The sequence below is a fragment of the Schistocerca serialis genome, chromosome 6 (genome assembly GCF_023864345.2).
Source record: "Schistocerca serialis cubense isolate TAMUIC-IGC-003099 chromosome 6, iqSchSeri2.2, whole genome shotgun sequence".
Lineage (NCBI taxonomy): Eukaryota > Metazoa > Arthropoda > Insecta > Orthoptera > Acrididae > Schistocerca > Schistocerca serialis.
Window position 1 is genome coordinate 620,065,434 of NC_064643.1, and position 27,259 is coordinate 620,092,692.

General features: G+C 42.1%; 1 protein-coding gene across 1 annotated transcript in view; it reads right to left on the reverse strand.

Moving 5' to 3' along the window:
- Positions 1–8,570: 8,570 nt before the first annotated feature.
- The window catches only part of LOC126484397 (diacylglycerol O-acyltransferase 1), a 127,533-nt gene continuing 108,844 nt past the window's right edge, over positions 8,571–27,259 (reverse strand). The window contains exons 8-12 of the mRNA XM_050107896.1: positions 21,598–21,706; positions 21,424–21,468; positions 21,152–21,330; positions 20,708–20,858; positions 8,571–9,010 (exon numbers count right to left, since the gene is read on the reverse strand). Of these exons, the coding sequence (XP_049963853.1) occupies positions 8,834–9,010; positions 20,708–20,858; positions 21,152–21,330; positions 21,424–21,468; positions 21,598–21,706 (661 nt within the window). The 3' untranslated portion in view covers positions 8,571–8,833. The remainder of the gene's footprint in view (positions 9,011–20,707; positions 20,859–21,151; positions 21,331–21,423; positions 21,469–21,597; positions 21,707–27,259) is intronic.

Sequence of the window (27,259 nt, forward strand, 5' to 3'; positions counted from 1 at the left end):
TTGACAAAAGTCAAAACAATTAATTTAACCTGAAAAAGGCTTTAAGCTATTTTGTTCTGTGATAAGGTAAATCCATAACTGCATCACTTTTGTCATGTCTGACATGATATCTGGTATGATACCTGTAAGATGAAATTATGTTCCAAAGAAACTTAGTTTTGTCACTCACAAATTTCAATTTTTTTCAGGGTTACAGTCGGCCCTGCTTCAGAAAATTTCTGTAAATTATTCTAGCAAATTGACTTGTTCTTCCCAGGTACACATGGGTATAAATATAACATCAATATGTAACTTTAAACTTTACTAGTTCAGGCCCTGATGCAGTGTCTAAGGCTGTTATGAACATGCCTGGATCCCCAGACCAAATGTTAGTACATAACACTGGTAACTTCTTCATTTGAATGTAATGGCAGTATACTTTCTATATTTCTTACCGAGACTTACCTGCCAATAGGAACATCTTAAATTTAGTGAGATATTTAACTCCATGGACCTCCTGTAATTTTTTTATCCAAGTTTTCAGGTCAGTTTCTTACAGGAAAACTACAGTAAGATGATGGGCAAGGTTCAATTATTTTCCTTCCCAGCATCTGTTTTATCTCATTGGTGACTGCTACCATCTTGGCCCAAAGGATGGAAGCTGTGTTGCAACAATAGAGCTGGTGAGGACAAACTTCCATTTCATACTGGTACATGTTAATACCAGGCTTGTTTGCAAATACATGTATATACTTCAGAAAAACATCTCTTAATTCTGTTCGTAGCAGTGTAGTAACAATGAACTCCACGGTGGTGCCTTTCACCAGATTTTCAGTACTTCTACCTGACCACTGGGTGAGAGTGCTACTGATGTACAGTGTGTCTGTCTTAAATAGACTTACCCTTGAAGTCTGGCAGTATTTACCATGCTCTTATTTTGTTTTTATTAAATCTACTACAACATTTTGGCTACATATGTTTGAAATACATTTACCTGATAAGAAATTAATTATTGCATCCTCCTCTCATAGAAATTCAATGCCAAGAATGTTGGTTTTGGTCTTGTTTTGCTTTAGAGTACAGGAAACAACTGGGGTCATAAGTGCCCAAGTCGAAACTATAGACCATGAAGACAGAGAGGAGTTAAAAAATGACTAGACATCAGTCCCAATTGACGTAATAGATGCAGTTAAAACCAGGCACTTGAAGAAAGGGCTAAAAGAAACACCATACAGAAATGGAGGTCAAAAACTAAAAATTAAATGGCCTTCACCATATTGCTTTGGCAGATAAAAAGTAAAATGCGGTTGACAGCCCATGCATTATTTGCTAAAATGGCTGATAACTCCAACGGCAAACCCAAACAGGAATGTAAACAGTTAAAAAGTGGGCATTCCATCATCAGGAAGTGGTGGAGAGTTAAAACTTGGGCACAGTATGTACAAGGTGGGTGGGTGAGAGTGCGGGGTGCGGCATAGTGCCACTTATCAAATGATTATGGCTAAAATGCAGTGCCCACTACGCAACCTAGTTAAGATCTTCTCCCAGTGGGAGGGCTGAGAGGAGACCATCCAAGCTGCTGGGAGAGGCTTAATAATCTGGAGCTTTTTTCCGTGAAGAGACTACCATTGGTGATGCCAAAGGGACACCACCTTGTGACAGACAGCAACACAGAGGTCATCTGAGGGAATATAGGAACTCGTGGGCTGAGGTACAAGGACTGCAGCCTTGTTTCCTAGCAGATCGACATGACCCGGAACCCACAGAAACATCACAATGGCTCCACCAAGAGTGAGCAGGTGACAGTTTTCCTGGACCTGCTGCACTAAGGGATGGGTGCTTTACAGCGCTCAGACTTTGAAGGGCACTGAGTGAGTGAGCAGAGGACACAATTGAAAAGGCTGTGTCACCAGATGTACTCTGTGGCCTGATACAGGGTAAAGATCTCACTAAATACTGAGCAGTGTACCAGAAGCCAATATCGAAAGACATGGGTGCCAATGATGAAGGCACACCTGACCCCATGGTCGGTCAGAGCCATCAGCGTATATAAAGGTACTATCACGAAGTTCCATGTGTAAGTCAAGAAACTGAAGGCGATAGACCGAGGCTGGGGTAATGTCCTTAGGAAGCGAATGAAGGCCAAGGTGAACATGGGCTGCTTCATTACGCCAAGGTGGTGAAGGATTCACACCCACAGGGAAATTTGAAGGTAGTGTGAAGTTAAGCTGCTGTACCAAGTGCCAAAAGCAAATTCCAAGAGGCAACAGAAGTGAGGGACACACCCCATACTGTTGATCAAAGGAATCATAAGAGGAGGAATAGGATGGGTGGCCATGCACGTCACACAAACAGCATGCATACCTGCTGAGGAGAAAGTCACAGTGGTAAGGCAGTGGTAGTTCAGCAGCTTCAGCATACGGACTCTTAACCGGGCCAGTGTAAAAGGCGCCAGCGGCCGAATGGATGCCATGATGGTCGATGGTGTTGAGACAGCATAAGAGGGATGGATGTGCAGACACAAACAAGGCACCCATAGTAGAGTTTCAAACTGACAAGGGACTGGTACAGACAGAGGAGGGTGGTTCGATCGGCACCACAGGAAGTACCATTGAGGACACGTAGGACATCGAGGAACTGCATATAGTGGTTTGCCAGGTAAGACACATGAGAGGACCAAGAGAGTTCCCTATCTAGCATAGGCCACAGGAATTTTGTAGTTTCAATGAATGGAAGGGCAACAGGCCCAAGATGTAAAGATGATGGGGGAAACCATTTGTGCCGCCAGAAATTCATGCAGACTGTTTTGTCAGTGGAAAAACGAAAGCCATTGCCAATGTTCCAGGAGTAAAGACAATCAAGAGATCGCTGAAGATGGTGCTCAGTGAGACAGGTCTCTGGAGCACTGCAATAGATGGCAAAATTGTCAACAAAAAGTGAGCCAGTGACGCCCGGCAGGAGATAGGCCATTGTAGGGTTAATGGCAATAGCAAAGAGGGCAACACTCAGTACGGAAAACTGAGGCACACTATTTTCCTGGATAAAGGTGTCTGACAAGGCAGAACGACATGCACCTTGAAAACCTAATCTTTTAAAAATGATCTAAGGAAACAGGGTAGGCAGACCTGGAAGCCCTATATGTAAAGAGTACGGAGGATACCAGTTCTCGAACAGGTGTCTTAGGCCTTCTCCAAATCGAGAAACATGGCCACAGTCTGGGATTTCTGCAGAAAACCATTCATGATATGGGTGGACAAAGTAATAAGATGGTCAACTGCAGAGCACTGGACTCTAAATTCACACTGTGCATTAGTCAGAAAACTGCGAGACTCAAGCCATCATACCAGCCAGGCATGACTCATACGTTCCATCACCTTGCAAACGCAGCTGGTAAGAAAGATCGGGTGGTAGCTAGAGGGAAGGTTTCTGTCCTTACCGGGCTTAAGGTAGGGGTATGATGGTGCCTTCACACCAGCATTCAGGGAATGTGCCCTCTGCCCAGATGTGGTTATACGTATTTAGCAGAAAGTGCTTGCCCGCAAGAGAAAGGTGCTGCAACATCTGAATGTGGATGGCATCTGGCCCTGGGGCGGAGGATCGGGATGAACTCTGAGCGCGATATAGCTCCCTCATAGTAAAGGCGGCATTGTAGCACTCACAATTTGGAGAAGAGAAGGGTATCGCCTGAGCCTCCTCTGCTCATTTCCGGTGGAGGAAGGCAGGTTATAGTGGGAAGAGCTCAAAACTTCCACAAAATGGTGGCCCAAGGTGTTGGATGTGGCAATAGGGTTCGCGATGACATTGTCTGCTACTGTATCTTGGTCCCAGAGAGCCATTTGAGGTTGGCCCACACAACAGAGGAACTTTGAAAAAACTAGGCAATGAAAACCAGCTAGCTCTTTTGCTATTCCGAAGAACACGATGACACTTTGCACACATCTGTTTATAATGAATGCAGTTTGCCATCATATGGTGGCAGTTAAAAACGTGGAGAGCCCATCTCCATTTGCGAATTGCATCATGCCATGCCTCAGTCCACCAAGGGACTGGGACACAACATGGTAAAGAGGAAGTGTGAGGAATGGAATGCTTTGCAGCAGTAAGGAAAACGTTGGTAAGATATTCCACTTTGTCACCACAACTGGGGAAATTTTGTTCTTTGAAGGTTGCTATGGAGGGCAAAAACTGCCAGTCAGCCTTAGTAAGCTGTCATTTGGGTGTGTACATGGATGGGGTAGGAGTCAGCAAATGGAAAGCACATGGGAAATGGTCGCTCCAGTAGGTGTCAGAAAGAATGGACCACTCAAGATGACTGGCAAGCTGTGAAGTGCAGAAGGTAGGTCCAAATGGGAATAGCTGTGTGTGGGGTCTGAAAGGAAAGTGGATGCTCCAGTGTCAATACAGAAGGGGTTAAGTTGGTTAAGGTGGTCAGCCAAGAGGGCACCTTTCTGACAGGTCTTGAGAGATGCTGCCTTGACACTGAGTGATTTCACAACCTCAGAGCTGAACTGGAGGTCGCATGCCTGCATGACCATGTCCTTCATGGAGCGAGAGGTAACTAGGACAGAACTATAGGTGCCAGATGGAGGAATGCAGGGCTTTTGACTAGCCAGTAACTTGCAAGCAACTGGGTAAGACACATTTTCCTTTACCCAGATCCCTCTGACAGCCCACTTATCAAGATACATGGGGCAATTCCAAGTGGTGATGGCATGGCCACCATTGCGGTTGATACAGCACGGTAAAGGAGGAAGACAATCGCCCTCGGGCACATCCCTACCACAGGTTACACATTTGGCTGGGTGTTGGTAAGACCTGCTAGTGTGGTTGAAATGATGACACTGGTGGCAGAGCATCAGGTTCAGAATGTATGGCCGGACTGTGATTATTTCATAGCCTACATTGATCTTTTACACAAGCACCACTCTATCAAAGGTGAGAAATAGACTGTGGGTGGGCACTAAGGAGGAATCTACCTTAGTCATTACACAATGGACAGCAATGACACTCTGATCAGAGAGATAACGATTTTGGCTTCCGTTAGACCATCGAGCAGCCTGGTGTAAATTACACCATGCGAAGAATTCAAAGTTATACAGGCCTTGAACAGGGTACCCGCAGAGAAGCGAGGCAACAAGCAGTAGTTGTGCTTGAGAATGAGAAGTGATCTCCAAAAGCAAAGTATCATTCTGTAAACGAGAGCAGGATTTCACAGGGCTGGCAATTGCATCAACAACTTTCTGAATAATAAACGGATTTACTGTGGCAAAGGACTGACCATCTTCAGTATATAAGACAACGAGGAACTGTGGTGCAGCAGGAAGGGTCTTTGAATCATTAGCCTCATTACATTTATGTTTCGTAGACATTGAGTGGAAAGATAGTTGACTCATTGTGATAAAGTCCCCACGATTGCTAGCATCTTCGATGGTGTGCTCCTTCCAACTGGGGGCCTCCATTCACAAGGGGGGCACACCCGCCTTAGGTGATTGTTCACACTTCCTGAACACTTAACACAGGGACCAATTGGCAGTTTGGGAAAGTTGCAGCTCAGGCAATCATCCCTCCCTGAAGAGGAACCTCAAACGCCAAAGCGGAGGACAAGAGAAGATACAAGAGGAGGAGGGAAACAAAAAGGAAATGGGGGTAAAAAACAAAGGTGAGACTGATCTTATTTCAGCAACAGACAATGCAGAACATTCCCAATAACACCCCAGACCTGTTTCCCAATGGAAGGGGAAAGAATAGCAAGAGGGCAGACATGAAGCACGGAAGGGAAAAAATTCTGCAAAGGCTGGGGCCCCATGGTAGCCAAGCATGAACCCACCGAAGAGTGGCAAGAATGTGTTCTACTATCTGTCCATTTGTGTAACTTAGCATCCAGCACAGAAAGGTTTTCTGATCATTTTCAGGTGCATCAACTGATTTGTCCAGATCAAGTGGCAGTTTAGACCAATACACTAAGAACATCCCAATTAGATATGAACTCACTACAGTACCCAATTTTATTTAGGTATTTTTTAAAGTTCTTGTGGAGTCTACTTTGTCTGCTACTAAAGGGTCTCAGGTTAAAGCCTTTTTGGAGTCTTTCCTGGATGCACCAAGACCACTACTTAGCTAAACACACTATCTTGTTGCTTACAATCTTGACAATTCTCTGCTATTTCTGTGGCTTAAAGGAAGGCTTCACCTTGTATTAAACCTATGATTAAGTGAATTCTTTGTTGGTCAGCCTATGACCTCACTAGTACACCCTTCAAAAAAATTTATGAAAAGCGATGCAGTGGCGACTTTTCTTATCTGGAGCAAAAACTTTGAACTGTGTTTTTGACAGACTTTCATGCAACTGGACACATGACAATTGAGGTGATGTCCCCATCCCAAATGGTGCAATGCTGGGTGGCATGCCTGTACTATTGTTCCCCTGTGACAATACTTCATTAACCATCTGTTGAACACAACATAGCTTCCGAACAGACTCCAACTTTTAATTGTGTGTCAGAAAATATTCCCATTGTGTTGGGGTGGACCTTGTTATGCACCTTTCAATGCAGTGACTTACATTTTATTTTGAGTGAATTCACCTATTGTTTGCCAAAATAAATCTCTTCCATTGCACAATTTCTTAGTAGTCATGTTCAAAGTCATGGCTGGGAGGAGAGAATCTTGGTGATTGTGGACAATGAGAATATTAAGTACAATGTGACGAAATGTTTTGCATTTAGTAAAAAGGAAAAATGATGAGACTGTGTCAAGAAATTTGGAGTATAAGGTTTGACTTGTGTAGAATGCATGTATGCAAATAATGATGTGCCGATGGCATCTAATTCGACATGTCACCCAACCAGTCACTCCCTAATACTTAAAAACGAAAACAGGAAAGTTCTAGATTTATCAGTATTAACAGGATCAATATTGATTTACTATAAAATAAACCACATGAATGCATATGAATACCACACCACCACCACCACCACCACCACCACCACCATTATCAATAGCATAAATAACAAGAAAATTTGTACTTACATGAAAGTAGACAGAAGAAGAAACATGATATCCAGGAGACTGTGTGTGTCTCTGGTATTTTTTAAATTGAATAACAAAAATCATACCAACGATGGCTATAAGGTAATACATATGCTACATACAATTTTATGTTGGAAGTATAAAAACACATTAATTTATTACAAAACTAATATCAACAATTTGCCTACATTTGAATTGACTTAGATCTGACATAATGCACTCTCAGCTACAAACAACACTATTTTTACCACAACTGACACTTGGTGTGTATTGACAACATTGCACAGGTGCTGTTGATGGTCAAATAAAACAGCACAACCTGCAGGCTTGGCTAGCACCTGTGTTTATGTTCAAGTATGTATTTCTCATAGTGTTTCCATATTTTTGTCCAAACCCGTATGCACAGATAAGTGACAAAATGTTTTATGTTTGTACTTGGTCAAATTTATATGTAATCAAATCTACATGCTAACACTATCCAGCACACATCTGCCCTAAAAAACTTCCACATATGGTATCATATCTTGTTTACTACATGGCATTTTAAACTTTGTACATTTGTGTTGGATTAAAAGTGAAGAAAATTTCAAAGAAATCTACAAGTAGTAAAGTGAAGTGGGATCCAAACTGTACCTGAGGACTGACATCACAAAATAGGTCCACCTTTAAACATATTTCCAACAGTCTTTGTCTTGTGTTTGATAGAACACACTAAGACAATTGTTCTGACATAGGATTTACAGTAATTCTGGTCAACATTGATTATATAGGTCAAGAAAAGTACTGCTTACCTTAGACCTTAGCCAAATTATATGGCTTTCAAGTTCTGTAATGTCAAATTTGATGCCTATTCTAGAACACACTTACTTCATATTTTCTGCAGGCAAGAAACTACTGGAACAAATCTCCAGAAATAATCCATTCACCAGTTTTGAATGAGATTTATTCTAAACTTTTAACTGAAAGTTAATGAAGGAGCTGTGTTTGGCATGTCTTGTTTGTCCTGAATCTTTGTCCAAGCATGGTTACTGTAACTATCTAGTTTTATTGTATTGTATTGTACCTGTACTTCCAGGCAACAAGGAATTTAATTGATGTTCCTATCCTGAATTGTGCCAGGGAAATTTATTGACCATATAAGATTAAAAATAGCATAAAGTACTGTTTTTCTTTTTTTGAGGGAATTCATCAGCTACAACAGTGATAGAAAAATACTCAGTTGAACTAATATTCATAAAGGGGAGTGGGTGGGAATTCAAATATCAATCAAGTTTTCGATTTTTTCCTTCAACTGGGTCACTAATATGGATTACCATTACCCTATCTCCTACACCCAAGACTACTTATAACAAACAGCATAGTATGAAGTCACTGATTATATGCCACTATGTTCTATCAACAGAAAATTATTCTTTGTATTTGGCCTCCTACAGACACTAGGATTTTTTTTTTACAACAGATGGCAAAATTCAGAAGATTAACTTTTGTTATAAATTTTAAATGAACATTGTAGCAAGATAATTATTAATACAAATGAGGAACCTTATCAGTACAACAATTTTTATTTGATCATCACATATAACTGGTATTTTTTTACATAAATAAAGTTACTAATCATATGAAAATAGACATCATTGAACACTCTTTATATACATTAGGAAACAAGGCATTCCATTAGTAACAGTCTTATCACATTGTTATACAATGTTATTTAGTACTAGTAATGACAGTATCCTATAGAGTTGTAAATTACTCTCCAAACTGTGTCTTGTGTAAATGATACCTACACAGTAGGCAAGAAACTGGAGGATATTCACATAATATCTCATACATGACCATAAGCTTCTAATAATGCCTCACCATGATGAGTGATTACATAATCATGGTAATACATCATAATACATAATGGCTGCCCAAGTATTAGTGATGCCCAAACAATTATGTTACTCCACCTTGGACCAAATGTCTTTTCAACACTGCGACTGAGCATTGACAGTGGTACCTGAAAGAGAAAATAAGAGGATGAAGAAGAAATTATATATTTAGCTATAATAAGAACATGAACTAAAATTAGCCCATATTATCATTCCTTCTTATTTCTTGCTTTTACATCATTAATCTTTGTACTTCCTTAAGACTTTTGTACTCAATAGCAGGAACTAGCATTGTTGTTAAGAACCTTTGTATGTTTTAAAGGTAGCCTTGTGGGCATTTCTTATTTAAGTCATACAGTCAAGGATAATATTCCTGATGTAATCAGTCCTCAGATAAACCACCTCTTGAAAACCCAAGTACTCTCACTACTTCATAATAAATTTTACATGCCTCTGTACCATCTGCATATGCTTCTGAAGTTTCTTTATTTTTTTCTTTCCAAGAAGTGTTTGATCCTGTCAAAAGACAATGTCTTTTTAAATCTTTTTTTTTAAGAGGCGTACTAAACATTTTTATGAAGATCACTGTCTATGGACCTCTTACTCATATAGCTTCAAATTATCAAAATCAAACAAAAACTTAAGGGAGTTCAGTCTGTCCAAAGATATCTCACTCATTTTGTAATGAAACAACTAGGGATAGTTTAACTTCCCATCTTGTTTTGCCACCTGCCTTCTTAAATTCGTTTTTTCACTTTTAAATGATTACCATTAACATACATGAATATAATCTGCATTTCCATAAAAGAGAAAGGTAGGCCCTCAGTTTTAAAGAACATAACACCAGATCTAATTTTATGCTTAGTTTTATGTATGTAATTGAGGGGAGGGGAGGAAGAGAGGAGGAGGGGAGGGGAGGGGAGGGGAGGAGGGGAGGGGAGGGGAGGAGGGGAGGAACCAAACTGCGAGGTCATCGGTCCTTTGTTCCCAGTAAAAAAATTACACAATGGGAAGAAGAAAAGAAAGGAGACATACAGCACAATAACAAGAGAAAGGGAGAACCAGAAGAATGACAAAAGGACAACCAACACTATTATGGACAAAAAACAGGAAAAGAAAACCATACAGAGAAGCAAGAAACGGTAGAAGAGGTAAAAACAAGATAGCAGATGACCGTGGCTGGTCAACCAAGAGAATAAAAAGGAAAAGCCAGTCACTCTGCTACACATTAAAATATCCACCGTAAAAGTATTAGAGTGGAGAACACAAAGACAAAGGACATGCTGTGAAACTTATATAGAATGATAAAACCCACTGTCACATATAAAACATAAAACTAAACTAGCCGATGAGGCATTGTCAGATAAAATTAATGGAAACCAGTCCGGTAACTGAGGAGTCCGTCGCAAGGTAGCCAAAGAAGGACAGCTCACCAAGATATGGGCCACTGTAAGCTGGGTGCCACACTGACGCTGAGGTGGGTCATCATGGCAAAGGATGTAGGTGTGTGTCACCCAAGTGTGGCCAATGCAGAGCCAGCAGAGAATCACGGAGTCCCTGTGACATGCCTACATGGAGGACTGCCACACATTCATACTCTCCTTAATGGCAAGCAGTTTGTTGTGTGTGCTGAGGTTATGCCATTTTGTCTCCCAGAGCAGACAAACTTTGTGGCATAATACTGAATGCAGGTCAGTTGCAGAGAAGCTGATCTCCATAAGCAGTTTCCGCATAGGCTGTTTGGTCAGCCTGTCAGAAAGTTCATTGCCTGGGATTCCAATGTGACCTGGGGTCCAGACCAACACCACTGAATGACTGGACTGTTCCAGGGCATAGATGGACTCCTGGATGGTCTCTATCAAAGTATGATGAGGGTAGCACTGGTTGAGAGCTTGTAGGCGGCTCAAGGAGTCAGTACATAGAAGAAATGCCTCCACTCAAGAGCACGAGATGTAGCCACCAGCTCAGCAGTAAAAACACTGCAGCCATCACACTAGGAATGCTGTTCAATAATGTAATCCATGGACATACATGAAGCAGACATGAGTATCAGCCATCGAGCTGTCGGTGTAAACCACTTTCTGGCCTCGGTACTTGTCAAGTATCAAGAGGCAGTGCCAGCAGAGAGCCATGGAGTTAACCGAGTCTTTAGGACCATGTGAAAGGTCCAGGATAAGCTGCAGCCTAGGTGTGCACCATGGAGGTGTACATGAATGGACCTCAAGTATAGGTGGTAAAGGCAAAGACTCCAGTACATAAAGAAGGGAGCAGACATGAACTCCAATTGGAATCCCTGACCTGGACTGCCGTGGGTGGGAAAAGGAGACAGTGATCCAGATGTGCAGGAGAACCACGAACATGTGCTATGTAACTGGTCAGTAGTTGTGCATGCCCAACCTGCAGTGGAGGCACTCCGGCTTCCACAAGGACGCTGGTCACCAGACTCATCCTAAAAACTCCTGTCGCTAGGTGAACACCACAGTGGTGCACTGGGTTGAGTAAACACAATGCTGAGGGCGCCACCAAACCATAAACCAGGCGCCCATAGTCAAGGTAGGATTGAACAAGGTCTCTGTAGAACTATAGCAACGTACAGGGATCTGCACCCCAGTTGGTGTTGCTCAGGCAGCCGAGGGTATTGACGTGCTGCCAGCACTTCCACTTACGCTGATCAAGGCAAGGAAATCAAGTCAATCGGGCATCGAAAACCAGTCCTAAGAATCGATATGTCTCCACTACGGTGAGTGGATTGTCATTAGGGTAAAGTTCTGGTTCCGGATGAACGGTACATTCCCGACAAAAGTGTGTAACACACGATTTTGCAGCCAAAAACTGGAAACTGTGGGTTAGAGCCCATGAATGCACCTTATGGATGGCTCCCAGTAGGCACCGCTCGGCAACACTAGTACTGATGGAGCCGTATGACATGCAGAAGTCGTCTGCATACACAGAAGGTGAGACGGATGGCCCTGCAGCTGCTGCTAGACCATTAATGGCCACTAAAAAGAGAGAGACACTCAATACAGAGCCCTGTGGGACTCCATTCTCCTGGAAATGGTGAGGGGGAGGGGGGGGGGGCTATGGGAGGCACTAACTTTGACATTGATTGTAGGAAGCAACAGGATGAAAGTCAGGAGCAGGTATCTGAGACGCCACTCATACAATGTGGCAAGGATATGTTGTCACCAGGTCATGTCATATCATATGCTTTTCGTAAATAAAAAAAGACAGCAACCATGTGTTGGGATCTAAAAGGCTGTTTGGATGGCAGACTAGGAACAAGATTATCAGTGATAGAGTGACCCTGTTGGAAGCTGCCCTGACATGGAGTCTGTAGGCAACGTGACTTCAGGACCCAACCCAACCGCTGACACCATACATTCCAGCAGTGTACAAAGAAGATTGGTGAGGCTGATGAGCCAATAGCTATCCTCATCAAGTGAGTTTTTACCAGGTTTGAGCATTAGAAGGATAGTGCTCTTCTGCCATTGCGATGAAAAGAAGCCATCGCAACAGAGCCGGTTGAAGATGACAAGGAGATGTCACTTGTATTCAGATGAGAGATGTTTCATCATCTAACTATGGATCTGATCTGGTCCAGGAGCTGTGTTGGGGCAATGTGAAAGGGCACTGAGGGGTTCACATTCCGTAAATGGGGTGTATAGGATTCACTGTGGCATGTAGAAAATGAGAGAACTTCCTCTTCCAGCTGCTGTTTTAGAGTTCAAAAGGCTGGGGGGGTAATTCTCCAACACAGAGGCTCGAGCATAGTGCTTAGCAAAGAGCTCAGCAGTCATGTTTGTGTCAGTACATAACTCGCCATTTATGGTAACACCAGGGACAGCTGTTGGGGCCTGGTACTTGAAAAGAGGTTTGATCTTTGCCCAGACTTAGGAAGGTGACATGTGGCACCCAATGGTGGAGACGTATCTCTCCCAATACTACTCCTGTTTGATAAAGTAGCGAACACAGGCACGGAGCCATTTAAAGGGTATGAGGTGCTCCAGTGAAGGATGCTGCTTATGCCGCTGTGGAGTTCGCCAATGCTCCTTAATTGCTTCAGCGACGTCCGGCGACCACCAAGGGACTGCCTTGCACCTTGGGCACTCTAAAGAGCGAGGGCTCATGTTTTCTGCCACAGAAGCGATTGTTTTAGTCACTTGCACAACCATCACATCAAGGTTCCCATATGGGGGAGATTCACTGGTGACTGCAGAGGTGAAAGTTTCCCAGTCTGCCTTGTTTAAAGCCCATCTGGGCAGGCATCCATGGGCTTGACGCTGGGACAGTGACAGGAAAATGGAGAATTGGTCACTATCACACAGGTTGTCATGAGCTCCCCAGTGGATAGATGGGAGAAGTCCTGGGCTGCAAATTGATAAATCAATGGCCAAGTAACTACCTCAAGCCACACTGAAATGTGTGGCGACCCCAGTATTTAAGACGCAGGGCAGAGTTCGAACTGAGGCAGTAAAGTTTCGACATCTCTGCCTCGCCCAGTAAGCATGGTGCCACCCGATAAGGAGTTATGGGCGTTAAAATCTCCCAAAAGTAGGGACAGTTTAGGGAGTTTATCGATCAGTGCTGTTAATACACTCAGAGATACTACATCATCTGGAGGAAGATATACATTGCAGACAGTTATTTCCTGCGTCATCCTTATTCTGACAGTCACAGCTTCAAGAGGTGTTTGAACGGGCACAGGTTCACTACAGACCTAGTTTTGGACATAAACACAAACTTCACTTGACACTCAATTACAGTAGTTACGTTTCCTGTAGTGTCCCTTATAGCTGCAGAGGGCAGGGGTCCGCATTGCTGGGAACCAGGCATGCAGAAAGCAGGTGTAAAGCTTAGCAGTTGCCATAGCCCAGCCAGGCAGTGGAAAAAACAGCTGCAATTCCATTGCAGGATGACATTGTGAGACTGGGAATGCATGGAACACTCAATGAGGCAGTTTATGCCTCAGGGTCACCTGCTGCCACCGACTTTTTGCCTGAGCAGTCTATATCCACTTTGTCTGAGGGTCCGGTGAGATCTAGGTCCTCAGCAAATGCCAAAATCTCCACCCCATCCACAGACAGAGAGCTAGTAGGTAGTGGTGGTGTGGGTACCACCGCAATTCCTTTGGTCTTGGGGACCATCTTTTTAGATTTCTCTCACTGTTCCTTGGGTTTCCATGGCTGGGAGGACTTCACTGATACAGTTTCCAGGAATGAGGATGAGTGTGAAGCCCTGCGACCAGCTGCTTTTGGGTTCTTCAGCCACTGGTGGGTGTCATCTTTCCTACTAGCAGAAACCTGGGAAGGGAGTGACCCAAGGGACCCCTTCCAACCAAGAGCAGCCAAAGGAGTTTTATGCTTCTCCAGCTTAGAAGTGGGGACGAACATCCCAGATGGTTGTGGCATGTTGCTCCTCAAGTAGGTGGTGCAGGAGCAACAGGGAGGGAAGTGCCCCCACCATCAAGGGGGCAGGTGTAGTCTTCTGAGTCAGAGATAACTGGGGTTGGTGGAGCTGATGGGGCTAGAACTGTTGTAGCAGTGGCATAAGATGTTGCCATGCATACAGGATGTAGGCGTTCGAATTTCCTATTGGCCTCAGTGTAGGTCAATCGGTCCAGGGTCTTTTATTCCATGATCTTCCTTCCTTTCTTTCTGGAGAATCCTGCAGTCTGACAAGCAAGGCGAATGGTGCCCTCCACAGTTGACACAGATGGGAGGCATGGCACATGGAAAATTGGGGTGTGATGGGTATCCGCAATCTCAACATGTGATGCTGGAAGTACAGCTGGAAGACATATGACCAAATTTCCAACATTTAAAGCACTGCATTTGGGAAGGGATAAAGAGTTTTACATCATGTTCGAAGACCATCACTTTGACCTTCTAGGGTAATGTATTACCCTCAAATGCAAAGATGAAGGCAGTGGTGGCAACCTCATTATCCCTCAGACCCCAATGGACACACTGACCAAAATTTACACCTAACCATTCTAAATAGGCATGCAGCTGATCATTGGACTGCAAAAGAAAGTCCCTGTGAAATATGACACCCTGGATCATATTTAAGCTCTTTGGGGTGTGATGGTTACAGAAACATCCCCCAGCTTGTCACAAGTGAGTAATGCCTGTCACTGGGCAGAGGATGCTGTTTTGATCAAGACTGACCCTGATCTCATTTTGGACAAGCCTTCCACTTCCCCAAACTTGTCCTCTAAATGCTCAACAAAAAACTGAACCTGCATTGGCATAAAAGACTCCCCATCAGCTGTCTAACATACAAGGTACCAGGGTGAATAAGAGCCACCACCATCCTTAGTCTGACATTCCTCCTATGGTGTGGCCAGGGAGGGGAACAATTTGGGGTTGTACTTCTGCGCATTGAACTGAGCCTGTGAATGCTTAGAGACTAATGGTGTTTGACTATCAGCAAGAGATGATGTACTACGCTTCATCGCTTGTCATCCACCCTGATGCCATCCACTCCAACCAGGGGCCTTCCCCACAGGCGCCACCCAGCTGCAGGATGGCCATTGCCAGGAGTCCAGATGCCCCAGGGGGATGGGCATCTGCCCCTTGGCATACATGGGGAGTTAATGTCGCAGGCATCAGCAGAGCAATCCCTGTGTGTTCAGGGGGCTACAACCAAAAGGGTACATGGTGGCCCCACTGTGCAGGATATCAGGTGCAACCAAGCAAACAAGTCCATTATCATCTTCAGTGTAGAAAATGATACTGCACAGTTGATGGAAAAATATGCACCCAGGAGGGCAATGTTGCCCGACAGTTGGAGAATGAGCGGAAGTGCAGATCCACGTCGACAAAGGCTGCGATAAGACTTGGCACATGATGGACACGATGCACCATGTAAGGTGTCCTTACCCAATTGGCTCGCTCTTTGGGAAAATTTTGAAAAATGGCGGTCCAACTCTACAGGGGACCATCACAAAGGCCGGAATGTGAGACTCTCCTTTTAGTCACCTCTTACGACAGGCAGGAATACCTTGGGCCTATTCTAACCCCCAGACCCGTAGGGGGTCCCAAACAGTCCTTTATTTGTTAGTTGTAAGAAATTTAATGATTTGCCTAAAACATAGAATAACAAAAAGTAAATGTCATTTGTGAGAGGTTTTTTGAAAGAGGATTCTTATGGATGGGCAGTTCAGGTAGCTGATAGTTGTAATTTGTGGCAGGGGTTTGAGAAAGAATTTTAAAATGAATATTGGTCCAAAGAGTGAAGTTTGCAGAGGAGAGAGATTTGCCTCTAGGAAGGGTACTGTGAAAGGTTCCTGTCAGCTTTGGATAAACAAACTGAAATATTTGGGCAAAGAGGTAGGTACTGAATCAATAATTATGGGTTTAAGAACTAAGTTGCCTCAGAAAGTTAGAGAATTGCTTGTACCTGCCCCTAGGGGTTATATTAGTGATTTCTTGAATTATGTTGATAAAGTGGAGAGGGTGAAACCCTCAGTGGAAGATCGTAGGAGAAATTTTGATGACAATGATCAGCCAGGGAGAGAATTTCAGGTCAATATGATGAACAGGACTAATTACAGCAGGAATTCAAGGAATGGTTGGGTGGAGGATAGCCAGTATGGGCACAAAAATGTTAGGAGAAATTTAAGTAAAAGAAATGGAGGAGATGATTTTAATTCTGAACCAAATTATTTACATTAGATAACGCTCCAGTTTTGGCTCGCAGTAGAACAGTTAGTGATGAAGAGCCACTTGTATATAAATGTGCTGTAATCAAAGGTAAGGGCAATGTAAATGAGAGTAGTAAGATGAGCATAATTACTATTTCTAGTGAGAGGTTGAATGATGGTGTGGGTAGCAGTGTTTATCCAATAAAATGAGAGGAGGAATTTACTGTAATGTGCACTGAACTAGAAGTAAAACCTACCAGCACATAGGGGGTTCAACATTCTGTGTTGGATTCATTATGCGGCAATAATGCTTACTCCAGCTATCCGTCTTTTTTATGTTTCCTGAGGTAGTAAAACTCTTCTATCTTATCAGTAATTTATAAGTGAATCAGAATTATTCTGTCTTTGACTTCCATGTAATTTTGTACAGTAGGATGCTTTATTGTAGGAATATTTTAGAAAATGTTTCTCCAGTATTATTTATGTATATTATGTTGTGTTAGGTATAAGAAATGGAATCTTAAGAGGATGGAAGAAAATACAGTGATACCATGGTTGAAGAATTTCTGTCAAACAATGAGAAAAGGTAAACTGAAAATGAAAGGTGTCAGCATATGTGGATGATAATTACCATTGAAGTAATCAGCTCATGCGTGAAATTAGTATAATTTGGTGAAATTAGTTTAATTTTGTGCAGCAGCAGAGACAATGTGCAGTATAAACTATCTCTAATACTAGAGCTTAGTATTAATTGTGGTCAGTGCAGTCAATATATTGAGATAACTATCTACCCATAGAAGCGTGTCATGGTACAGCCTTTTCTAATATTAAGGAATTACAACTTTAAACCTAGTTGCCTGGAGTAATGTGTGTGGAAAGAATAACCAAGATTTGTATGTACACCCTTCTGGCTAGAATATCAAGCAATTTGATGGGATACAGTGAAATAATAGTTTTTCTGAGGGATAATTTTGTCTGATGGGAAATGAGAGTTAGGTTTGCCTTAGCATAAGGACCAGTTACTGTGGAGTGTATTTCAGTAGAGTCAATTTTGCATTAGATAAGCAGAGCAGGTGTTTAGTTATTGAATAATGAAATAATAAACTAATGAATGATGTTCGCTTCTTAATGGTTAGGGAGCCTGTCTCTACAGTAGGAATATTTTTTGATAGTGCACTCCACTAGTTAACGAGTTAAGAAATTTAAGTAAAATAATGGAGCTGAGAGGCATGCTTGAGTAATAAAAAAGGTAACTCTATACAAATGGATGTGATGTAACTATCTTGATGATCTATTTTTGAACTAGGCTACATGGGGTACTGTGTATATTGTGCAATTCACGACACTGCAGCTGGGAATGAAAAGGTAACAGAAATAGAAATATTGTAGTGATCTCAAAGTCACAATGCTGCATCATTGGATCTATACGTTATCTGAAATACTTAAATATATTTGTGTTCTGAGGAATTACAAGCTGAAAGTGGTAATGCTGGGATGAAGAAAAGTAATTTTGCTGATTAACTGATAACTGTGGTGCTAAACTGATGTGAATATTCTGACAGGTCAGTTATTTGGTAACAGTTTATGATTTTGTGAGGACTTGTCTTCTGATTGAAGAGTAGTGCTCAGCATGGAGTAGAGAAATGGGACAATGATTTGGTATAACTTCCATACCTTTAATTTTGATTTCAGTAGCAATTAAGTTATATGATGGCGACTTTTTTTTTTTTTTTTTTTCATAATGTAATGATTAGTAAATCTATGCTACTGCACATCTTGAATTTTTGCTATTTTTCAAATGGGAAAGAAACCAAATTCTTTCAAGTTTAACTAGTTTCAGACAGTTATGACTTAGAGTAATGTTTTGTAGTGTAATGTGCACTCGATTTTAAATTTTTACTAGTCATTTCCTTTTGTACTATAGTCAATTTTAGTGCTAATTATTGTAATGTTATGATAACTATGTAATGTACCTGTTTATGATGTAATGATTATCATCTGCCATTAGTGAAACATTTTTTTTAGACTTACTTAGAAGTAAAAGTAGGTGTACTAAAGTAGGCTACTTTGATTTTTTCATGTACTGTGGCAGAGGAGAACAACCTTCAAGGGAACTGGTAGCAATGCATTTACTTACTAACTGCCACTTTGACCTGTTGATGGGGTGGACAACTTTGTGAGAAAATGTGTAAAAGTTCATTAAAAGAGTGAATGTGCTTGTGAAAAACACTAAACACTGAGTAAGTGAAATTTTCTGTCTATTGTAGCTCATGAGGATTTGTTATTTTAAGCAAGATAGGACTTATCAAATGACATGTACCTTTAAATGTATTCTTCACTTACCCAAAAAGTACATCACTTATGATGAAGAGGCAAAATTTTGTTGAAAGCATAACTTGTGGATATTTTACGTAAATGTACAACACACTGTATGTAATTATTTTGAGATTTTCACATGGCCAGTTCACATAAGTTAGAATTTGAAAAAGAAAACTATGTATTGTAGTTTTGTTAAGATCTCTTATGTAATATTTTAGTGTGTGTGTGGATTTTAAACCCAATTTCTGGGGTCACTTGTGGTCATTGACTTGTCCAGTTAGCTATTTTCAATATCTATCTGGTCAATCCAATGAGGGGGTGATGTGACGAAGCAAGTAGGAGTATTTTTACTCCCCCCCCCCCCCCCCCTCCTTTTGCTATCTGCCTCCTTAAACTAGTTTTTTTTTTCACTTTTGAATAATTGTCATTAACATACATGAATATAATCTGCATTTCCATAAAAGAGAAAGGTTGGCCCTCAGTTTTAAGTAACTTAACACCAGATCTGATTTTGTGCTTAGTTTTATGTATGTAATTGATTTTCTTATTTATTTTGACTATCACTAGTTAGTATCTTTCATTATAGGGCAAAAATCAGTAATTTTTTTTGTAACAAATTATATTGTTGATGTATAAACAAATATGAAGTCTGTACTAATTGCAAACATTTGGAAAAAAATTAGTAGTTTTCTTGAAGTATCTATTTGGCTCTATTCGAAAAAAATGTTAGCAAAGCCAGCCCTTAATTCCAAAGTAATTAACAGTTTTGTCGAAAGTATTGTTTGTGTAACTATGTATGTTAATTTTGTGATTTAAACAAGTAATTCGGCGTAACTCTTGTTGTAGAAGAAACTGTTAAAAAGAACAAAGATTTCAATGTATTCAGTTAATTTAAGGAGTTCAGTTTTAATTGTAATTTCTGAAAATTAAATTTTGAACAATGTGTAGTTCCAGAACCTATTATTGTGGTGATACGTAAGGGCCCGATTTTTGGTCACGAGACCGTCAGTCGACGGCCATGTTTCAGACGAGGAACCTGTGTTGGTTAGAATGACAACAGTGCATCAACTAAACAGTGAAGTAAGTGTTACACAAATAGACTGTGTGTTAAAGCAATGACAGTGTCTGTTCCATACGTATCTGATTATTCCGAAAGAACTGTGAATTACGTGGTTATGTTTTTACTATTAATGAGGCTTATGGGTAGTTAGAACAATAGTACACAGCCATATATAACTGTGTATTATTGGGAGGTTGTGAAAAGTGAAAGTAAAAGATTGAAACACAATTGTGCGTTGTCGGCTACATCATTTACAGTAGACAGTACTGCACACCCAACACCTATTTTTTCAGCCAGTACATCAACAGAAGACAACAAATCAAGAAATAAAGTAAGCCAACTGCTAAAATTTTAAGATGCAAGGTAGAACTAGAGTGACGGTGACATAGGGAGGAGCCAAAGAATACTTTCTGCAGCAGTACTGCCACATGCTGTACAGGTCATCAGTTTGTGTCCCACTTTTTGCAGTAGTTTATGATTTGACATGTCTGTTTTCTGGAAGGTTGAGAGACACTTTCACAATATTTTAGTTCACTATAACATTATATGTATGCACAAACAAAAACACTCACTACCGAGGCGCACACACACAGTGTATACTTTATATACATTACATAAACGTGCTTCTGTGATGTTCCTGCTCTCTTAATTGGCACCTTATTGAATTTTTATCTGACAATAAAACAGAAAGCTCAATCTTGAAAATTCACCATTTATGATTCCTTTGAATTACCTTTTTTTGGTAACTTCTCACCTGAAGTCTTTTTCACATACTGTGGTATAATATGACAAGTTTCTTACCTGCCCCATCATTCCCATGAAAGCCCAAGTCTTGAATGTTCGTAATGGTACACTCACTAAGTACTCATGGAAGAAAGCACTTACAAAGAATACCATCACACTTGCTACTGTCCTTCCATAACCCATCTCAACCAGTGGTAAATACAAGTGCCTGTAAAACAAAATTAACAACAACAATAATAATAATAATAATAAACACACAAAATAAATCATTTTACAGTGCTTTAATCTTTACTTTGTTATATAAGACAGTATCTTAAGTAAAGCTTTAAGTGGACAAGTTAACAGCAGTCTTGTACTTTTGTACTGTGTTCAGAAAATCTTACAAAATCCTTGATGCTTTTGTCTTTTGTCCGTGGACCTCAACCTTCGCTTATCATACCAGCACTGTGGAGCTGTGAAAAGCATCTCATTTTCACATTACTGTGTAATAACAAAGCTTACCTTACAGCCCAGCGATGCACAGGCATGTTCCATGTTCTCCAGAATATATCTATGTTATTTGCATTCCACCAATCACAGTAAAAATTTCTGTCAGCAAAGTGCAGGAGTTCACCCACCAAATTTAAGAATGAATGAAATAATAAATAAAAGCCGATCAGCCACAGTAAATGGTTTGGTATCTGAAAAGATGGAGGGGGGAAAAAAATAAAGGTAAGTGATTAAATATTTCAGTCGTGGTATATAAATGCATCAATATGAGCAAAATTACTTACAGCAAGTTTTAGGAGACGTTCAGTTGCCTTTGCTACATCCATATTCTGTAAAGATATTGAGACTTAAATAGACCACAAACACACAACAAAATTAAAGTTTTGTTGCTCTATTTCTCTAATTTTTTGTACATGGGGGGGGGGGGGGGGGGGGAGCAGGATTTCTAATATACTCACTGAAAATGGTATGAGTGAATTTTTGACAGATGGTATGATCCACTGCTGACACAATGACATCATTACTTGGAAACCAACTAGAACTTCCAATATCCTCTTCAACAAAAACCTGGAACAAGCAATGTGAAGTTTGGCTCATTTTTCAGTGTCCTCCTAGATTATTAGACTACAGAAATTGTCACTTGTATTCACAAATCTCTAACAAAAACCTTAGGAAACGAAAAGGAGAAATAAAGGACAAAGGAAATAATAAAAAAACATGAATTCTTTAAATGCAATTATAGTGCAACAGAGAAAGAATCTTGATATATGTGTAGTACATAGCTTTCACATCTTGTTATGATTACAGAAGAGAATTTCACAAAAATATCTTAACTTGTATGTAAAATGAAGTGGCAACCATTAATCTATTGTGGACTAATGTTTGAAGCAGAGAAACATTTAACATAAAACAGTATTAACACTAGCTTTCAACTCACGCCCGCGTGCACCCCTTTCGTGCAGGAAATTATGAAGTAGGTCAACCATTCACAAATTGTTCATCAATATTAGAGACAATGAGTCCTGAAGTCTATACTTAGCATGGAGAACCAAAAGGAGAGGGCATTTTACCAAGGTATGAGCCAATATCTTTAAGGCTGCACAATCACAATGTGGACGTGGCTCATTACACACAACTGGATTAACCTGGTATGACTGATGCAGAGATGACGTAAGACTGTGGATTCCTTCGAGCAGAAGGAAGAGTGCAATGACACAGTCTCCCTGATTGTGCAGAGTATGTTAAATAGTGCAGTACCCACCAGATGACATTCCATTTCTGAGTGAGCAGAAATCTCATGTGCAACTGCAAACCTACAGCTAGGATCAGCAAAGCTGACAGGAAGCAAGTAACTGCTCTGCTAGACAAACTTTGGCTGGTTTGTTCTCCAGGACACCCACATTACATGGGACCCAGAGAAAAGAACTATAGGCAGCACAAAGGAAGGTCAGCAAGGTGGTCATGAATAGCAGAGACCACAGTGCGGCAAGAACAGCAACACTCAATAGCCCAGAGACTGCTCATTGGGACAGTATGGTTTAGAATGTGATCAACAGAAGGAAGTTTAATAAAACACAGGGCTGTGCTATCTGCTGTAAATATAGTACATGGTCCCAGCAGTGAATGGCAGCCCATACTATCAGAAAATTTAGAAGTGTATCCTGTCTGATCCATAGTTGTAGAGCTGTCAGTAAAAGATACTATAGCACCCTGGAACTCTTTAAGAATTGGATGTAATAGATGCCAAAGTAGTCTGCAATGACACTTTGGCTTTAGGGTCTTTGAAGATATCAGTCCCAATCCACAGTCTTGACACCATAAAAGAGGGAGTGTATGAGAAAGCAGAGTGCATGAGAAAACATCTTAGCAGATGGAAGCAATGCAAATTACAACTGGTAATCCCACCAAAGTGCAGTTATCACAATGACACACCTCATATGAAAAGGGAAAGAGATATATGAGCTGATCAGGGAGTAGTTGAATGGCAATTGCATAGGAGACCAAGAATTGGTAATGTCCAATTTTAACAGGGAATATCCCCAATTTGCAACGGGGCTATCTACGAGACCAGTCCAGAAGGTACCAATTGCCCCATGTGTGCCACAATTGTGGACCAAGTCTAACAGTTTCAGAGCTGAAAGAGCTACCAAGTCAAACCTGACAACTGTAGGCCAGCTGGGACAAAAGAAGAGCCCGGTAAATACAGGTAACAGTGGCATTATCCGCACCTCGAGATTATGCACAAGGAAGCTTAGAGTGTTAAACCTCCACACACAGCTAGCCTTCAGGTGATAAATATGTGGAGACCCTGTCAGCTTTTTATCAGAAAGGAGCCCCAAGAAATCGGACTGTGCTACAACATCCAGGGGCTGGATACTAAAGTAGAGTTCTGGGTCAGGATATACCTTGGTGTGATGGCAGAAATATATAACCCTTGCATTTGTAAGAGAGAATTGGAAATCATGGGAAAGAGCCCATGCAGATGCCTGCCTGATACCATTTGAGTAATGGCTACAGAGTGGGAGCTGTACCAAATGGAAAAAATTGACGACATTCAAGACATGTCATCAGTGGCCCAGCAGCGGTCACTAGCCCACTGATTGTGATGAGTGATTCTCAACACACAGCCCTGTGTGGGACATCCTTTTCTTGGACCTGTGGGAAGCTGAACAAAGTGCAGGTTGGCTGATTGGTTTAAAAGAGGGGGGAGGGGGAGGGGGGCAGGGACCAAACTGCTAGGTCATCGGTCCCTTGTTCTGAATAAAACAATACCACAAGGGTGAAAATAAAACAAATGAGACTTACAACACAAAACTGAAAGAAAGGAAAAATCACAAGAACAATGGAAGGGCAACAAACACTTAAAGGGACAAAAGGGGACAAGAAAACCACAGAGACACAAGAAACAGGTAGAAGAGATTAAAATGAGAAAGCAGATTACCATGACTGGCTGACCATGAGAATAGAAAGGAGAAGCTAGCCACAAGCAACACATTAAAATCTCCTTCCTAGAAGTACTAGGGTGAAGGACACATGTTAAAACTTACATAGAAGTATAAAACCCACTCTCGCAGTTAAAACTAAATCAGCCTATGAGGTGTCAGATAAAATTAGCAGCAACAAGTGGAGTAACCGAAGATTTTGTCGCAGGGCAGTCAAAGTAGGACAGTGCATCAGAATATAGGCCACTGTCAACTGGGCACTGCACCGACACAGATAAGTCTTCACAGTGCAGGAGGTAGCATGGGCCACCCAAGCATGGTCAATGTGGAGTATATGGAGAACCACAGAGTCCCTGCGAAATGCCTACATGGAAGACTTCCACACATTCGTAGTCTCCTTAATGATAAGCAGTTTGTTGTATGTACTGTTATGCCATTCCATTTCCTGAGGTTGAAAAACCTTGTGGCATAATATTGAACATATGTCAGTTTCAGAGATGCTCATCCCCAGAAGCAGTTTTTGTGTCATCTGGTTGGGCAGCCTGTCAGCTAGTTCATTTCCTGGGATTCTGACATGTCCTGGGATTCTGACATGTCCTGGGATTCTGACATGTCCTGGGGTCCAGACAAACACCACTGAATGATTGGACCATTCCAGGGGCATAGATGGACTCTTTGATGGTCACTACCAAAGGATGGTGAAGTAGCACTGGCAATATCTTGTAGGCAGCTCAGTGCACAGAAGAAATGACTCACCCAGGCATGAGCAGATGTGCTCTAGGCATGAGACATGGCCACCAGCTCTGCAGTGGAAACACTGCAGCCATCTGGCAAGTAGGGCTGTTCAATATTTCCTCCACGATCATACATGAACCCTACGTGACCATCAGCCATCAAGCTGTCAGTGTACACTACTTCATGGCCCTGATACATGTTGAGGACAGATAGAAAATAAGAACGAAGAGCTGCAGGGTTAACTGAGTCCTGAGGACCATGTGAAAGGTCCAGGCAAAGCTCCAGCCTGTGTTTACACTATGGAGGTGTATGTGTATGGACCTAGAGGAGAGGTTGTAAAGGAAAGGACTCCAGTTCAGACAGAAGGGACTGGATGCGAACTGCAGTCATGAGCTCTGACCTGGGTTTCTGATGCGGGAGATGAAACACTATGGTTGAGAAAAGGAGACTGTAATTAGGATGTTCAGGAGAGCTACAAATGTGTGCAATGTAACTGACCAGCAGTTGTGCACGTCTGATCTCCAACGGAGAGACTACAGCCTCCATCAGTACACTGGTCACTGGACTCAACCTAAAAGCTCTTGTCACTAGTTTAACTCCACAGTGGTGCACTGGGTTGAGTAAATGCAACACTGAGGGCGCCACTGAACCACAAGTCACACTCCCATAGTCAAGGCTGGATTGAACAAGGGCTCTGTAGAGCTGCAGCAGCATGGAGTGATATGCACCCCAGTTGGTGTTGCTCAGGCAGCAGAGGGCATTGAGGTGCTGCCAACACTTCCGCTTAAGCTGACAAAGGTGTGGCAGCCAAGTCAAACAGGCATCGAAAACCAGTCCTAAGAATCGTTATGTCTCCACTACAGCTAGTGGATCATCATTAAAATAAAGTTCTGGTTCTGGATGAATGGTACGATGCTGACAGAAGTGCATGACACGACTTTGAGGCTAAAAACTGGAAGCTGTGGGCTAGAGCCCATTGACTGTGCCTTGAGGATGGCTCCCAGTAGGCACCACTCAGCAGTACCAGTACTGCAGGAGCAGTACAAAACACTTAAATCATCTGCATATGGAGAAGGTGCTGTGGCCACTAAAAATAGAGATACACTCAATACAGAGCCCTGTGAGACCCCTTTCCCCTGGATGGGGTGGCACTATGGGAGGCACCAACTTTGACAATGAAAGGATGGAGAGACAGGAAATTTTGGATAAAAAATTGGGAGTGGGGCCCGGGAGACCTACTCATAAAACATGGCAGGTATATGATGTTGCCAGGTCGTGTCTAAGCTTTTCGTAAATCAAAAGAGACAGCAACCAGGTGTTGGGATCCGGAAAAGTCTGTTCAGATGGCAGACTTAAGGGACACAAGATTATCAGTGGTAGAGCGACCCTGGTGGAAACCTCCCTGGCATGCAGCCAGTAGGCCATGTAACTCCAGGACCCAACCCAACTGCCGACACACCATACATTCTAGCAGCTTACAAAGAACATTGGTGAGGCTGATGGGCCAATAGCTATCCACATCAAGCTGGTTTTTACCAAGTTTGAGCACAGGAATGATGGTGCTCTCCCACCATTGTTATGGAAAGATGCCGTTGCGCCAGATCCAGTTGAAGATGATAAGGAGGTGTTGCTTGTAGTCAGACAACAGCTGTTTAATCATCTGACTGTGGATCTGATCTGGTCCAGGAGCTGTGTTGGGGCAAAGTGCAAGGGTGCTGAGGAGCTCCCACTCTGTAAATGGGGTGTTATAAGGCTCACTGGTGCGTAGTGAACGAGAGGACCTTCCCTTCCATCCACCATTTGAGGGTGTGAAAGAATGGGGGCTAATTTGGTGACACAGATGCTCTGGCATAGTGTTTGGAAATCTCATTTGCATTGGTAGGTAACATGCAAATTGATGTTAATGCCAGGGACAACTGTTGGGGTCTGGTACCCAAAAACAGGTCCGATCTTCATCCAGACTTGTGGAGGTGATTAATGGCACCCAATGGTTGAGACATATCTCTCCCAACAGTCCTGTTTCCATCTTTTTGTAAGCTGGAAAACATGGGCATCAAGCCTTTTCAAATCTATTAGGTGCTTCAGGGAAGGTTGCCACATATGTAGCTGTAGAGACCATCTACGGTCTTTAATTGCCTGAGCAATTTCCAGCGAACACCAAGGTATTATCTTTAGCTTGGGGGGGGCACCTCGATGAACACAGGATCGCGTTTACCACCCCAGAAACAATCTTTTGAGTGACCTGCTCAACCACCACATTGATGGTACCATGTGGGCGAGATTCAATGGTGACAGCAGAGGTGAAAGCTCCTCACTATCTTGTTTAAAGCCCATCTGGGTAGGCGTCCATGGGCATGTTGCTGGGGGAGTGACAGGAAGATGGGGAAGTGGTTACTACCACGCAAGGCACTGTGGGCTCTCCAGTATACAGGTGGGAGAAGCC